At 34.1% G+C, this 17927-nt stretch overlaps 1 protein-coding gene across 5 annotated transcripts in view; it reads right to left on the bottom strand.

The window, feature by feature from the left end:
- MAP3K7 (mitogen-activated protein kinase kinase kinase 7) overlaps positions 1-17927 on the bottom strand; it is a 47392-nt gene that overhangs the window by 15049 nt on the left and 14416 nt on the right. For 3 of the 5 annotated variants that reach the window (XM_053972999.1, XM_053972994.1, XM_053972995.1), the window contains exons 5-12: positions 17496-17634; positions 16258-16382; positions 12790-12918; positions 10490-10620; positions 9947-10028; positions 8618-8769; positions 7829-7988; positions 5167-5247 (exon numbers count right to left, since the gene is read on the bottom strand). In XM_053972999.1, coding sequence (XP_053828974.1) covers positions 5167-5247; positions 7829-7988; positions 8618-8769; positions 9947-10028; positions 10490-10620; positions 12790-12918; positions 16258-16382; positions 17496-17634 — 999 coding nt within the window. The remainder of the gene's footprint in view (positions 1-5166; positions 5248-7828; positions 7989-8617; positions 8770-9946; positions 10029-10489; positions 10621-12789; positions 12919-16257; positions 16383-17495; positions 17635-17927) is intronic. The other 2 variants (XM_053972996.1, XM_053972998.1) reach the window with 1 other exon arrangement.

Here is a 17927-nt window from a genome sequence, read left to right as displayed (position 1 = left end):
ACTTCTCATTCAGCATAATTCCCACGACTCCAAGCCTATCCTGACACGTGTTTTGAATTACAACAGTTACTACAAAAATGTAAGACTGTTTAATATTGATTGATATATTTAATAAGCCTTTAAGGTTTTAAATATATGCATTATTACATATAAGAACACACTACCACAAAACAGCAATACAAAATGCTTATAGTCACTTTATCAATTTTTCATAATGTTTTAAAATTTATAGAAGGTACTTTAAGAAACAAGCATATAAGAAAGTCAAGCAGGATTCTAAAACAGGAATATACTTTTTGCTCTGACTACAAATGGATTTCAATTGCAACTGTTCTGTGGTCTTGGTATTTTGCTTCTGAAATTCAGGGAAAGTATATACTTACCTAAGCAACAATAGCTAAGTTTGTTTAATACTTTCATATGGGGATCTTGTGAATTATAAACTCTGTCAAAATGTCTGAACTTGTTCATTTGCAGTGAACTTTTTCTCTATGTAATTGTTTAACAAACAAGATTATACATTTAATAGAATTCTGTGCTGTGGATACTTCATCTGGCTGCTACAGCTCATCTCAATATTCAACATATGTGCAATCCACCCACGACTGATACAAAATTATGTGCACATTTCATTCAACAACATTGTTATAAAATTAGCTCAGCTGAAATAGGCTTGCAAAAATATCTGAAATTCTCATTTCAGATTAGCAACATTTGTGAATTTAAAGAACCCAGCACATGTGTTGCTGAAATATTAGAACATGGCTGCCAAAATGTTAAAATAATCAGGGTGGGGTGCAAGAAAGAAAAGAAAATGCCTTGCGGGAAGTGAAGGGGTGGGGGGGAAAGAGGGGCCAAAAATACTGTTGTAAAAAATGAACACCTTTAAATGAAATATCTTCAAGTTAGTAGCATGAGGGAAGAGCAAGCTCAACTAGGCAATGCCATTTTAATTAGTATAATACTGCAGACATCTGGCAAATAGCTTCAACAAGGCAGAAACAGACTACGAATCAACAAATACTTATTGCTCCAGATTCAAGACAAATTTCAATTGAAAAATATGCTATACAACACAACAAAAAAGATTGATTTGAAAAGATAATGTGTACTTCCTTATGCTTTCCTCTTCCAGTTTTGATCTTGTTCTTACCTCTATGTCCATTTAAAAATATTTTTTCCTCATTATAAAACTAAGAGATTTGTATACGGATAGAAGTTAATCCACAGTAACTTGATGCACAATGTCAGGCTTTTGGTGGTTTACATGTCACAAATGTACTTCATGGTCTCAGAACAACCCATTTCACATACTGTTGTTTATTTTCTAAAATTAAATTCTAAAGGAACAGGAAACTTCCATCACGTCCTGCCCCACATACTCTAGGCAAAAATAAATTGTACAACTTATTAAGCTTTTGATCACCACCCCCACCAAGCCGCCAAATATCCAGACCAGCTATGACCTCTTCTCCCTGCCCTTTAGCAGATACTTGCATCTCCTTTTACACTTTCTTATTTACTCACAGTCCTCTCTCTTCCTTACACACCTACAAGGCTCAAGCCTCTCTCACAGTGCAGGATGATTAGTGACTGCAACAGTGCTATGAGACATTCTGACGAAGTTAAAATATTGACCTGAATTCCAGAAGAATTAAGTGATCTGGGAAGACAAGGGTGAGGTTTCTCGCATACATTGATTTTAAAAGTAGATAGAAATACTACAGACCTGCAACATCCATAATTCCTATCTACCTTCTAAAGACCTTGAACAAAGTGTGTCTATCTTGAGTAATCATTTATGCAGTGTCAATGCTATAAAAATTGTAACGCTGTGGCACAGTTTCAGATGACAAAATTACAAAGCCAAATGCACACATGCTAAATGCATGAGATGTCTAGTGAACATTGCTAGTGAAGAGAAGGCTGTACTTGTAGGTATATTTGCTAGATGCTGTTTGAATGGTTTCTACCAAAAAAGTATACGGACTTCAGAATTCAGATTTTTTTTTTGTTTCTTTAAACATAAAGATACTTAAACCTTTTGTACTTACTAGGATTTTTAGTTTTTATATATAATATGTATATAAAAATAAAGTTGGTGCCTATGACCTGTACTATACATACTGTATATGAAAAAAAAGAATGGATACATGGTTATATGGTTACAGGAGACCACCACTGCAAACTCATTTACTAAGCTGTTAAACAAAGGAGGAATTTTTTGACCCATTTTTCAGTTTTTAAGTTTTGTAAGCTAGTAACACAAAATACCATCTTAAATGAACAAACAGCTCTCTTCACCTTATAGTGCTTAGAAAGAAGAGCAAATATATTCTAAAAACTTCCCCTTCTGACAATATTTTACCTTTATTGATAAAGTATGTATTTTACGACCTTGGAAGCATAATCAGTTCATGGACGAAATGCAGTTGAGGCAACACATTACGAAAACCCCCAATGATAGCAGATGTAGTACTCATAGTTCCAAAATAGCCCTGCCCAAAGCAGCTGACTCACGGTAACATGCCTGCCTGGTGCTTCCCCTCTCTGGGCAGCAGCTGCTCTGCCATGTGCTCAGCACAGCTCCAGGCAGCAGCACAGACCGGCACTTGTGCGGCTCCAAGGACAGGGACGAGCTGCTCGCCCCACCGAGGGATGTGCCCAGGGAAGTCTGGAGGAGCTGGGTCTAAGGCAGAAGTAGTATGGAATATATAACTGGGTGGGATTTAGGTGGTGGTGACAGTCTGGGGGTCTTGGAAGCCTGGGGGTCTAGAAAGTGAAAAGTGTGTTCAGAGGCCAGAACTGAGAGCCTTGTGCTGAAAGAGTAAAGAAAGGAAAGAAGTGAGAAATATACAGCTGAGTATAATTAGTTTACTGGGCAGATGATCATGTTCTGTCATGTAATGACTAATCTCACTTTTTTCTGGCTTTGGGCTTATTACTGGAAAGCTGTTCTGACAACCAGAAAACTTTCAATACAAAGCCCAGATTTATTTGCAGACAATTTACATGTTGTTTCTGTAGTGCCAATACTGTCTTTTAGCTTAAGTAGTTCTCTCTTCCTAGTTTTTAGCAGCAGATTCATCTATAGAAAATAATTATTCATTCTCAGATTTCACTTTGTGGGCTAAAAAAAGCTATGCTTTCAGATCTGTTTTTATACTCTCTATACCCCTCTTATCCTAGTAACTCTTCTTCATATTATTTGAGTGCATGTATGCTTCTTTTATATGGCTGACCAGAACAGTATGTTCAGAACAGTATTCCTGATTCAAACTCAACACGGGCCAGTAATAGTAGCAGTGCTTCTTTATCTTTCCTAGAAATTAACCTTAAGAATTCACAGTTTGTCACATCTACATTAGATTGGCGGCTCATACTACCTGAGATTAACCTGCATGCATGTACTATGATCCCATGTCATCTTATTAATAGAAAATGTTGTTAGTGCATGACCCTGGATTTTACCCTATTTCTATTCAGTAACATCAAAATTCTCCCTACATGATAGTCTAATTCTCCTCTTAATGAATAGCTGCTTCTGATAAAGCATTAACTCAAGCTCATTTCACTTAAATACCTTAGGAGTAAATGTTGAGAAAACTCATTAATATGCTTGCTCCAACTCTATACCTTTTTTTTTTTTTTAATTTCTACAGGTTTCTATTTCTTTCATATGTCTCCCAAATTATCTTGAAATTCTCATCCTGTCAAGTTCAATTAAAAGAGACCAGGTGAAGAATTTTTAATGACTGCCTCTGCCTAACTAAGAAACCAACAGACTGGTACAGTACAATCTGTTTTGTGAAAAGAATATGATATTTTATTTCACTGACTTCTTCATTATTGCCTAAAAGTTTCAAGGTTTCTTGGAAGCCTCAATGTTGTATAGACAGACAGTGTATAGAGACAAGAGGCACTCCTTAGCTTCTAGAGCTTATTTACCAGGCTCTCATCATGAGTTAGCACTGAAACTGGACAGATGTCTTCACATTCGCTTTCCTTGTTTTCTCAGGATTTCATTTACATCAGTGCAGGCCAGGACTGCTTGAAAGTTAGACTGGAAAGCTACTCTAGTAAACTTTTTTGCCAATTTGTTAGCCTCAATGCCAATGAGGTTTTCTGTTTTATGGGTGTTATTGCTCTTTGGAATCTACTTTCTCATATTCTGTATTTTTACTGTAACCGTCAATAAAGTTATTTGAAAGAAACGTTTGTACAAAAATATCTTTTGCATTCAACTTTTTAGTACTTAACAATATCAAGATTTACAAGGAAACTTCCTCAGATGACAGAAATTTAGAATAGGAGGGCCTCAGTTTTTAGTGGATTCCTAGATACTATCACATGCATTTTCTGATTCTCTGCTCCTGACATATCATTCTGAAGTGACTTGCATACTGTTAATGGGATGCCTATCACAGTTTGGGATTGATTGTACTTATCTTTAGACTTTGAGAAGTATGAAATGAAAAAAAGAAAAATGTCATTCTACTACCTAAAAAAAGACTTGGGATACATGAGAATTATTCATTAAAGTCCCAAATGATATTCCCATCCATGGTGGCTGATTAATTTTTTTCCTATCAAAAGCCTCTCCTAGTAATTTTAGTTTGCATTAACTTTAACACAACAGCAATACCTCATGCACACACATTTTAGCCCTAGAAAAGTGTATTCAAATATAAGAATTACACAGACTAAGTGTTAATGTTTTAATCACAAGTATCACATGGATTTAAAGTTCTGTACATCATTTATCTTAGTCTTTTGTTCTACTATTATTTGATTAAAAATGGGAGCCTAAACACTACAAAGATCAGGGTAAAACGGTTACCTAGACAGGAATTTTTAGTTCCATTTTCACCAAATTAAGTACTCTAACATAAGACTGCATATGTAATTTTCCTCTATAAGAAGACTGAACATCAAGATCGTAAGGAAAAAGTCCTTTATCAGTAGAAGCAAATTTGAAGATTGAACACTTTACTGATAAAAGTAAATTTGCAATAAAATATCATGCTCTTTACTGAAACATTATGAAAAATTTAGTGGGATAATTTCTGGGCCTGTCCTAAAGCAACTGGAGCAAGAAGTATTTTAGCAGTCTGATCATTATTCTGGCATCTTAACCAATTGACCCGTTCACCTGGTCTGCGATACCTGGTATGATGATCTCAGGGACATCCAGAATGTTGCCAAATGAAGCAGTTTTACGATGGCCTCGTTTAGGCTTGGAATAGGCTGAAAAAATACACATATACAATACACATGCAAAACACTAAAATGGCAAGAGCAAAATTATTAAATTTCTAATACTGCATTGTTCATATACTTGGTTAAACTAGAGTTCATGCAAAAATGTGTCATGCAGAATAAACTGCATTGCCTTCCACTCATGCTTACACAAAGTAAAGCAACTGTTAAAAAGCAAAAAATGCAGAACTAGCCGTCATTACAACACAGTGTAATTAGTCATAGTTAGCAACACAAAAGTCAAACACAGAAAGCAGCATGGCAACACAGAAGGGAAAACCAAATGTAATTATCCAAACAGAAAACAAATTATATTATTTCAATTCACCTATACATTCAGAAAAAAAACTTGATTGCCTGAACTTAACTAACATTTTCTCTTTAGTGTTAGATACAAACTATTTTATTAAAAAGTCTAATAACTAGGTACTTCTGTTTCTTTAAATCACGTCCTTTCAAAGCAAATCTCATCTATCTCTGAAAAAATATTTACTTTTACTACGTTTAACAATCATTCCTGCCAGCTACTCTTTTGTCCTACCAGTGAAGATTTTTTGTTTTGAAAACTGGATATAACTACCAGCTTTTTAATTCTTGAATAATATTCCATAAACATTATACACCTTGAAATAAAATCTAATAATACTTTTTTTTTAATTTTACCGCTTCTGTAGTTTAAGATAAATAGTTCCTATTTAGAGAAAAATCTGAATGTATCTCCCAAAGGTAGAACATTGTAGCATACTCATCTCAGTAATGGTGATGTGCATTACATGATTTACTCTTACAATTAATCTACAGGACGATGGAACAAGATAAAATAATTTTCAACTTGATTTAACAACAGCCTAATCCTCACCCAGCCATGCAAATTCTTTTCAGGTTCACAGCATATTATTTCTGTCACACAGTTACAAGATTAAAAAAAGAAACCAATAGAGTGCTTAAGTTTCACCTCTTTTTGAAAAAGTTATGGTCAGATGTGCTTGACCTCATTTCTCATAGTCCACTACTGCATGAAGTGATCTCGCAAAAAAATATACAAAGAACCCCAAACCAAAAATAGTATGTTCAATATGTACTTTCATTTCAAGAAAAAGAAACCCTACAGTCATAACAAAAAGCCACCAAAAAGCCCTTAGACTATTCTGAATAGTAGCTATTATTTCAGAGCAATGTACTTAAAGAAGACAAATTAGGAAAATTAAAAACTTGTACAAAGGAGGGCCAGGTTATCTCTGATAATGTCAAAAAGTTACATTAAGAATGTCAGTGACCAAAGTGAGTCCTGACACGTTCTAAAATAAAACCAGCACAGTGTTATTACCAGGTAAGTACACAGCTGCCTTCTGTGTTAAGAAACCTTTATAGATATTCAGGGTGAGATGTGCTACACCATCATCCAGTCAAAGACTGACAATACAAAAGACAGATTTTGGAATAAAGCTTTAAAATAAAAACATTAAAGTAAAAAGAATTTAGGGCAAGATAAATATTATTTCAGTACTTCAGTATTTAATAAAACAAGATCCTGGAGCAATCATAACACAATGAAGAACAAAAATGAAATAGCCATGGTGCACAAGAAAGCCAGAATTTTGATATGTAATTCCTTATTAATTGCACCTACTCGACTAGTCTAATTTTAATATTGGTATAAAATACTCAAACAGCTAAATAACCCTGAACTAACCAATTTTGTTTAATTATTTAAATCTGTGGTTATATACCATAGCACAAAAAACTTTCACATATGGAACTTAAAACCTGAAGTTTACATGTACTAACAAACAGTATCTTTGATGAAGAAAAGAGACAAGAAAGTGTTTGCCAAGTGTATGCATTTTTATTAATTCACTCTTCTGGGATGAATCATGATTGCTTTCACCATAAAATTATGTATTTATACTTACAGATAAACTCTAATTCTCTCAAATATTTAAGGTTTAGAGATGACAGTTTATATCTGAAGGAAACCTGGCAAAACACCTGTAGCTTTTTTTTAAACAAAAGACAATGCTTTCTTAATCTGGTGAATAAATCTAATTATGTTTCTCATTCTGAAATCTGTCACAGTGGATGTTTAAACTTATTTGGGAACATGAACTTTAAACCTACCTTTTAATTTCAAAAGTATTATAGAGACAACCATGAAGAAAATGTTATTATAAATATATTTACTAGGTTATTATATATATATTTACTATATTTACTAGGTGAGATGTAATAACACTATTTCAGATAAAAAGGAGAAAGTTGTGCATTTGGAATAGGACCGATATTTAGAAATCTCATAACGCATTTTTTAAAAAGGTAAAAATCTAATTCAACAAAATATTTAAAACCTTTAATATACGCAATTACAATACTCAGTCTTGCTGAGTGTATAACCATAAATAAAGGCATTTCCCGCCACAATTAATAAAGGACAATCAAGACTACAGGAAAGGTATTTGCATATAGCTACTGTTGTCAACTTTCTGTAAGACTATGCATGTTTTACATTTTCCATCCTCCTTTATTTCTTTCCAGTTCTTTAGTCTACTCCCCAAACATCATTAAATTTTACCTGTGATGGAAGCTATTCTTGCTTCTATTTCAGACATGTCAGCACTCATCCTTTTGGCTTCTCCGGAAACAAGGGCTGACGGTGGTCGTGCGCGAACATCTGACAAGCTCTCAACACTGCTCCCACGAGATGGGGGCAAACTCAAACGGCCAGGGTCACCCTGTTTAACAGTCACATTTTGTGAAAAGAAAATTCTGCCCAAGCCCCTCCATATTATGAACCAGTATGTTTCTACAATATGCATTTTCAAAGGGACAAAATTTAAAATTTATAACATAATAAATGGCAATAATTTAACTATTATTGGTATACACAAATAAAATATATGCAGCTTTGAAAATAATCTAACTTCACACAGATAAACAAATCAACAGAGTTAGGCCAATATTGTCATAAGAGAATCTTTGTATTTTTGCATTCTACTTGAAATAAACTAAGGTATTTTCAAAATTCACTTAAAAGTTTAATCCCTTCATGTCATACTAGTATTTTGGTTATAAATTAAGGCAGCAATTTTCAAACATATTTTTTTAATCTAATAAATCCCTTTAAATACAATGAACTATTTTTCACATTTCACTGGAGATCTTATTAGAGCCTTCCAGTTTACCTTTTTGGAATTATACAATGTTTTTCTGCCCCTTTTCTTCTGTATTCTTCTCCTATAACTAACTGGATCCAATTTTGCACTATTTTGAATGAGGACACACACTTCAGAGCAGACACAACACTTATGTCTACCCATATCCATTTTGTTACTATGGTTCAAAATTGCACACATTAGCTTACCGGCTGCTTGGCTGTATTTTTGATTTGCTGTGCCAATTTTGATTCTAAACGTTTAATAGTGTCATTGGTAGAAGCTCCTTGGAAGTCGCTTGGCTCCATGTTAGCATCGCTCTTGTTACTTGTGTTTGTAGAAGTGATGTCCATGAATGAACCTAGAAACCAGTAACAAGGAAAAGCATTTGAGAATGTCCTCTAAAAATACTGAAGTGCATCTCTTCACAGCAAAGCTCTCAGATGTCTAACTTGCCTTTAAAGCGGCACTTTTGAAAACTTTTAATGAAAGACAAGTAGCAAGACTGCTACAGATCAGTTAGTATAAGAAGCAAGAGGAGTGAAGAAACAGTATATATCTAAATACTGTGATAACATTCTGAAGTCAATCTTTACCTCTCTTTGAAATTGTTAGGGTAGCTGTTATATTAACAACACAACAGCAACCTCATGCACAATTAATGACAAAGACCATCATTAACCACAGAGCAGCACAAATACTTGAACACTACCAGCCAATAACTATTCATAGTTTGAAGCGATAAATTCACTTAAAATCATGTGCTGAGAGGTGGAGAAAAACTAGCAAAGTCAGTGAAATGCTAAATCTGCAAATATTTTTTTACTAAAGGTCACTAAGCTGCAAAGTAGACAGTGAAGCTTTATCCAAAGTAGCAGCAATTTCTTTGGTGATAGAAAATAATTCAACCAAGCAGAGAAAGCCAAAGACATGTAAAATTAGAAACTACTTAAGTGGAAAAAAATGTACTCTAAACAATGAGGAAACTAAATGACCTTTTTTATTATTATTAAAAGGATTTATTTGAGGGCAAAACTACCTGAAAGTCTAACCCACATTTTGTTCCATCCACCTTTCTTGTGATTTTTCTTGCACTTATTTTAAATTACTGTATTTACTGCAACTTATCATAAAACAAATGCAAGTTTAAATTGTGGAGATCGCAACTTAAAGCAGGTGCAGCTTTCAAGAATAGTGAAAAATTTTCAATTGACAACTCCTAAACATTACATAGAAGTAAAAGGGTGTCAATTGCTAGTTATGGGGAAAAAATGGAGACGTTAAGCCCGGGCATTTGGAGACAGTTCTTATTATAAAGCTTTTTCTTCATTACAAGTACACTTCAGCAAAACCACTTGACTGAGAACACTAAATATGATGTGGCATGAGGTATTAACAAAATATATGGGGTCTGCTGATGCTTAAGATTTTGGCAGTCTTTTCCATTTTGAGTTAAAAATCAATGTAAGAACGTGCTTTATAATCTATATGCATCATTTCATGTTGCTGCTCTTTTTCTCTAAGTTATACAAATGTACCTGTGCTAGTGGCAGAGTTGCTTTGGCCTTCATCTGAATACTGGCAAGGATACTGCAGAGGTTCATCAGCTCCTGGAAAGTACTGTGAAAAAACAGTAATTATTTAATAGAAACAGTATTTGACAATTGTTTTGAATTATTTAAATAGTACCTCATAATTTATGACTGTAAATGATGTATTACATTTATAATAATTTATTTAGAAAATAAATGCATGCAATTTGTTTTAAAAATTTAATACATTAGATATACCTATAACTTTGCTTATTTTCTAAAATTTATTATGAGTTATTATACCCCTCCAAAGAGGGAATATATATATATATTTATACATATACATATACATATATATATATATATATAAAAGACAAATTATTTCCCTTCTCTACCACAATAATTTGATAATTTTTGTCAAAAAGAGAGGGGCAAAAGAAAACACGCAAGCCCATCTTTGGAGTGAGATAAAAGGCACACCTTCTGTAAATCAATTTCCCAGCTTAATAGTTCAAGAAATTATTAAAATACTTAAATAAATTTTTATACCCGCATCAAGTGTGTCATTATTTTAACGATTTCCTCCATGGATGGTCGTTGTGAGGGATCCTTGGACCAACAACGAGTCATTAAACTCTCAATTGGTTTAGGTAAATTTTTGATCAGTGGTGGCCGAGTACCTGCAATTGAAATTAGAAAACACCCTTAAAATTCTTAAACAGACTCTAAAACAACTGAGTGTCTCATCTCTCTCCAGTATTTTGCTAAATAAATAAAGGAAGATGCAGAATTAAATGTAATCTCGATGAACTGGCTTGTACTTAATTTTCTCTCACAAATAAAAACTGACAAGAAAAGTTCCTTTGCACTACACAGCAGAAGTAGAAAAAAATTTAAACTTTTCCCTCAGTACAGGTTTGAATACATTCACTGACTGACCAAATACAGCATATTACAAAAGCTAATGAAAGGTTACTTTTTTCTGAAGAATAAAGTTCTAGGCCAAGTAAGGAAGCAAATAATAACAGTCTTTGGTTCCTAATGTTGTATTCACAAGAAAAAAAAATTAAAAAAACAAACAAAACAACCCCCCCAAAAAAAACCAAAACAAACAAACAAAAAAAACCAAACCAAACCAAAACAAAAAAAAAACCAAAAAACCGAACAAACTAAAACCAAAATAAAAAAGACAAACAGAAAAACCCAAAAGACTCTAAGTATTTTTGAAAGGTGATTTTACTCCTAAGAACAACCTGAAAAATTATCAGGCACTGGAACTACCAATTTTTTGTGATTTTTTCATGGTCTATACTAATTTTAATAACATTTTACTTCAACTATTGTATAACTATTCACCTGGTTTTTGCTTCAAGTTCCTCCTCTTACTACAATTTCAATGAGGACAATTAATGGACAACCAGTTGTGTTGGATATATGAGACACAGTGATGGTTTGCAAAGAAAGCAGTAAGTATTTAAGAACATATTAAACAGATCAAGTAATACATGAAGTAAGAATGCCACAATAGTTTCAAGTGAGATGAAGTGTACTAACACTTCCTTCTTGAGAAAAAGGAAAAAGAAAATTGAAAAAGGTAAAGAAGACAAAATTTTAAAGCAAAAGTAGGTACAGATAGTGAATTTTAAAGTATACTCCCACAGCTTACTGAGGTTTCCTAATTTAGTACTAGATTTACACTTAGTTTTACAGCTAATGCTTTTATGCAGGGCACTTATCACTCCTAATCTCAATGTCCAGTGTCCTTGAAAAACTGGAGAATCTCTTTCTTCATTCAAAAATGGCATTTGCAAACATGTCTCTTTGTGCATTATTATATGCTAATATTCATTGATTCTATCACTGTCTTCCCCATTCTTTTCTTTGAATAGGATATGCCTGTGCTCACCTTATGCTTCTATCATTTACTACTGAAGCAATGATACTCAGGCAGAGTACCAGCCTTCATTGCTTCTTTCTTAATTTTTTTCTTCAAAAAGTTGGTGCTTGCTTTGATGTTGTCTCTCACAAATTGCAGAAACTCTTTGCAGACATTCACTGAACTACTTCACTATCATTACTTTATTATTCAAAAAATTGTTTTGCCATGGTACCTAAAAACACAGCAGTAAAAAAGTTACACCCCTGGCATGAAGATACTACAGTCTACTCTACTGCACTGAGCAATGTTACACCACTGCTTTAAAGAAAGCAGTCCATTTGAACACAACAACTGTGTCCTGCTCATAGTCTAACCTCCTGGAAATCTCTTCTGCATAGTACCTAGCACAGTGGAGTGCTGCTCCATGAGTGCACATACCTAGGCATAAAGGTAAAACCTTTCAAGCAGCAGAATAAAAAAAAACAAACCCCCAAAACCACAGATGAAAAACAGAAGTAACATTTTTAATGTCTAATGGTCCTTGAGGAGGTTTCATAGTTTCTAAGATGTCTAAACACAGGTTAAGTTACTTGAAGTTACACTTTTCTTGTAGATGTCTAATTAAAAACAAAAAGATAAAAGAAAAACAGTGTAGCTAATAAAGCCATCATTCAGGCAGGTAAGAGGTTTTTCTCAGATGACTTTTAAAATGGAATGTTGTAATAATGAGGACATTACTCTTTATCCTTTGTTCATACACCAGTTACATGTAGCAAGCACTGTAGTAGCCAAGTAACTCAAAACCCACACTGACACACTGACAAACTGTTTAGCCTTTGTGACAAAAATGCATATTTAATGAAGCACAAAATGGAAATACAAGTAATTTAAAGCTGTACAGTTAAGAGTGTTTAGCAAATTTACAGGTCATATACACAACTTCAAATGCAATAAAGTAATTTCAACTCACCATTGTGAACGGCCCACATTATCCGGAAAGCTGGACCACCAATCTCATCAAAAGGTTTCCTACGGGTGATTACCTCCCAGAGAATAATACCCCAACTGAAAACGTCACATTTTTCACTGTAATTGCTACCTGGAAGAAAGACATCAATATAATTTGACTCTTCTATGTAACACGTCAAAAAGATATATGGTTTGAGCAGATCATAGAATCAGGCTGGAAAAGAGCTCCAAGATCACTGAATCCAACCTTTCACTAAACACCATAACGTCAACTAAACCACGGCACTAAGTGTCATGCTGAGTCACTTCTTCAATGCTTCCAGGGATGGTGACTCCACCACTCCCCTGGGCAGCTTGCTCCAATAAATAAATAGCTTTACATACTTACTTTCACTTCACATTTATTTTGCTGAGAAAAAACAGTTTTCTAAAGCTGGCTGATTCATGCTAACTTAAGTCTGAAATCACTTGACAGTGACTGTTAAGAATGCCTCTCTCTCTGGGAATGAGTCCTTTTCATTTGGAGTCATCTTGAAATGATAAAATGCATCAATTTTCTTACATAATTGCAAATTATTAGGTTTTAAAAATATCTTGCATTCAAGGTTTAATTGATTATGTTTGCTTCCTCTAAATATTCTTCAATTCACTTCTTCCAATCTTAGTCACAATATGCCAGCCAATAACACCTGTCATATCCATTACTCTTAATAAATTACAGGTCTTCAGAAGAACTACTAAGTTACCACATGAACAAAACAGGAGAGTCCTTAATTCCTCACCATCTTATTTCCTCCTTGTTTATTATTCTTATTCTTTTTGTAATGTCATTACTTAATTAAAAGTCTTTGACAATAAGTTCAGTATTTCTAAGACTCCTAAGGTACTGAAGACAGGTTGGTGGCATAGAATAATAAATGAAAACGTTCAGAGGCTACAAAGAAAGAATGTATGCTTTGTAACCATAACAAGGATTAAAACTGGCATATAGTGGCCAAGAGATTTTTTTTTGTTTATATCTAATCAGAAAGCTTTATTCAGACTAATCATTTCAGTAACAGTGGAATTAAAGAAGTCTAGTTCCACGTGAATACCCAGCATATAGCAATAGTTGCAACAGGCTCCATTCACTACCTGTGAGCCAACTTCCTCTGCTCCCATACCTCTGACAAACTGCAAGGCAAACAGCCTGTTCTCTGGTCAGTTCTTCCAGTCCAGCCAGTTTACAAGGCAAACATAAGAAACAGGCTGCAGCATGAACCACAAGCCCTCTTTAAGTGAAGGCACTAATTTGGACTTTACAAAACTCTCTTAAGAATGTGGATCTCAAGAACTCTTTACACCTGTATCAAAGTAGCTGAATGTGGCTAATAAGTTCAAAAGGTACGAAGAAAAAAAAAGCCAGCTTTATCAGTCAGCTTATTTTCAAAGATACTTGGGGAAAAAAAGTAATGTAAACAATGGCAGATCACTAAGGAAAGCAAAACAGTCTCATCTATGCAGTCACAGAACTTCTGTAACACACAGCCTATAAAACTAAAGTAGTACTATTCCCCTAGGAATTCTACTTTGTGACTGAGAAGTCTTGGACTAATTCTGAAAAGTGAGAGTCTAAAAGAAGTGAGAAAGTATTCTGTATTGTTTCCTTATTATCCCAAAGCAATTTAATTTTTTTAAAATAGTTTCTTCTAATGGGAATTCTTATATTGGAATTACTCTCTTTTACTTCATACTTTAGGTGCCCTAAAGCCTTAGGTTTAAAATGGGAGAAAAATTCTTAATATTACAGTAACTAGTTCACAAAGCACCATGCTCTGCAACAGATGCTTTCCATGCCTTTATTGTTCTCACCTAGAAACCTTAGTACTAGAACAGCATCAAATTAATATTAGCCTTTATTCCATTGTTGAATTCTGATGCAGTAACACAAGCAAAGAAATTTTTAACAATTTTGCCATTTAAAGTGGTTATTTTGAGTAGTTTAATGACTCTTTCAAGAGTCATTTGATATGCTGCATTGTAGAACATGCATCATACTAGATTCTTTCCCCTCCTTTATACTAGTGTTTTTATAATGATTTGTCTATTTATCAGTAAATGCTTTCAGTTAAAAGTGCATAAAAACAACTGTAAACAGAATGCTTCTTGCACTGTTCAATAATAACTGCAATAGAAGGTTTCTTTCTACCTTGCTGGATTCATACACTAGAGGAACTAGGCTATGAACTGCAAATCCCTTCTACAATACACTTATTTATAGCCATTTTATATTAAGATTTTTTCACCAAAGAAATCTACCTTTAACACTGATGGCTCAATTGCTTATTTCTAAAAGAAAAAAAAATCTCCTATCTATACAATTTAATTTAATAGCAAACAAGTGTTAAGAAAAGCAGTCCTGGCTAAAAAAATAGAGGAAATGCCTGAATATAAAATAACATAATGGAAAATTTTCAGGCATCAGAGTGAAACAAATAATCCTTCTGTTGGTGCTCTAAGCAATCTGTGCAACAAAATGGTACCTTCAGAATAAAAGTTCCAAAGGTGATGTTTGGGAGGAATCCTAAAATTGTATATGGACAGTCTCTGGAATAAGGACAGTAAAATGAAAAGAGGCCACCTGGATCCAGAATTTGGGAAACCACTGCTGCACAAAGGCACTTGCCAAATATATCAAATCAAGGACACCTGCTTGCTAAAGCAGGAGGATGACTTTTCCAGACCATTGCTAAATTGCATTGATAATTAAGGTACAGATAGATTAAAAGGTGTTTAATCTGCAATTTGTTATCTGTGAGTTTATTTCTTTGATAATCATGCAGCAATTATAGGTATCTAATTATCAAGTATCATCAGTCTTCCCCAATTACACTCCAAGAAATAGCTTGTTTTATTACTTAACCAAATTAACTGGTATTAACAAGTTCCTCAGTATGTAGGAAAGAGGAAGTACATCAAATCTCTAGATTACACAAAAAGCAGATGAAGATGGCAGTTACAAGAAAGTGGGGGATGAAAAAAGAAAGCAATTATGTTCAATTTAGAGACTATAACAGGGAAATTCTAAAGTTAAAAGCTAATCAGAGTAGGGAGTGAAAGTAGTGACAGTGTATTTAAATGACAGAAGAGTTTGAAATGATTTAAGAATCTTAGAAACAGCAAAATTGTGGGGAAGGAGCCCTCTGGCTGTATTTTAATGACTTACAAAATAAGGAACTGCAGCTGTCTAAAGGTACTCCTTATGTAAATCTCAGCAATGACAAATAAAGGTTCTACATCTTTACATAATTAAATATCTAATAATAACATCAGAGAATTGGTTCAGTGCTGTTCTTCAAACCTCTGCACAATTATTTGACAACATACACTTGTAGAGATTTTTATGATGATGCTCTTATTCTTACACCACATTAATTCACAGTTGCATCCCTATAAAGAAAATGTAATATTAACACTGAATTTTCATTACCTTCAAAAACTTCAGGTGCCATCCAAGCAGCACTTCCTTTGTTGTTGGTCATGTGTGTTTGAATATCACAGGCTGTACCAAAGTCACAGATTTTTAGAACTGTCCCCCCAGCTACCAAGAGCAAACTGTCAAAGAAGAAAAAGGATATTAAAATTGTACAATATAATAGTCTGATAACAAACCCACTTTTTTTTTTTTTATCCCAACAACTATCTTTCTAATATAGGTGAATATCTTAGGCTTTGTATCTCAGGCCTTTGTTTTATAATTTGAGAAATACGGAAAGTCATTTGTGTCTAATGTGAACATATTACATATTTTAAAGTAACCCAATGTATGTTGTAATTTATTAATATTTCTACATGCTAGACCTTAAAAAAATATCTTTAGCCATAGTAAACTACTAAGCATATACTGACAAAAGTAGACTCTCAGATGCCAGGGGCTGAAAACCAACAAGTGCTGTAACAATTTTACCAAAAGAAGAATCAATGTCAGTCAATGTAGCTATTTATTTAAATGGAAGCACTCGAAGTTACATGTGAACAACTCTCTAAATCAAAACTGGGGAATACAAGAAAGAACTGAAGATTTAACTTGTGGCTTCATGTTATAATTTTACCTGGTAATAACTGCAGATTACCACCCAAAAAGGGATGATTCTGCTGATCCTCAAATATCTATCTAATCTGTGGAGCCAGATCTGAAGCCATAAAATGAGCTGGATAACAAACTGACTGGGTAGGAAACTATTAAATTGTGTTTCGGTGGAAAGTGATGGGAGCTTCTGGCAGGGGTAGTGGAACAGGCAGAAGGAAGGGATAAAGGAGGATGGCCATGCGGCGAAAGAGCTCTAATGCAACAGATTAAACATGACATTAGAACCAATCAACCCCCCCACAATGTTCTCTTCTTGAACGCCACAACCATTCCAAAACTGCAAGATTTTAAATGCCTCTGATTAGAAGCCCTAGTCCTAATAAAAACCTCTTCCATGGTGCAGGGCAGGAGCAGGGTATTTTTCCAGTTGAACAGAAAGTAGCTGAATACAGTTAACTTTCTGTATCACAAACCATCATTCTGTAACTAAAGTTTCACATGCACAGCTTTCATTTGGAATACAGTACATCCAAAAGTTAGTACCAATTAAAGGTAGCTCCTTTAAATGCAATAAAATTAGTATAAATTATATTAAATACCAATTGTAAGAAAATATGAAAAATGAACTCTCAACCTACTTTGGTGGTTTCAGGTCTCTGTGAATTAGAGCCTTTGGTTTCATGCTGTGGAGATATGCCACTCCTTGGGAACACTGTAAACACCAACTCATGGCATGTGCAGCAGTATAATGAGGCAGAGGTTCAGCACCATGCAGCACTGCAAAACAAAGGCACAAACTAAAAAGAACTTTATTGCATATTACAACATATACAATGGAGTTAACAAAATACCAGTCAGAAAGCTCTATGGAATCTAAGTAATCACCAACACCTCATTACTGCAACTAAATATACCCTTGTGCAGACTGTTTAAATAACAGAAATGTCAAAATATTTTCCATTTTTTAGTACATTTTCCATAATCATTTATGTTAAGATTCAGTATAAAAAGTGTTGCTTGTTCTCAGCTATCCCTGGTAAAGTCTGTGTTAAACAAATACCCAGGGAGTT

This window comes from Vidua macroura, chromosome 3 (assembly GCF_024509145.1).
Source record: "Vidua macroura isolate BioBank_ID:100142 chromosome 3, ASM2450914v1, whole genome shotgun sequence".
NCBI lineage: Eukaryota > Metazoa > Chordata > Aves > Passeriformes > Viduidae > Vidua > Vidua macroura.
The sequence above is the reverse complement of the archived record's forward strand: the minus strand, read 5'-3'. Positions and strand labels throughout refer to the sequence as shown.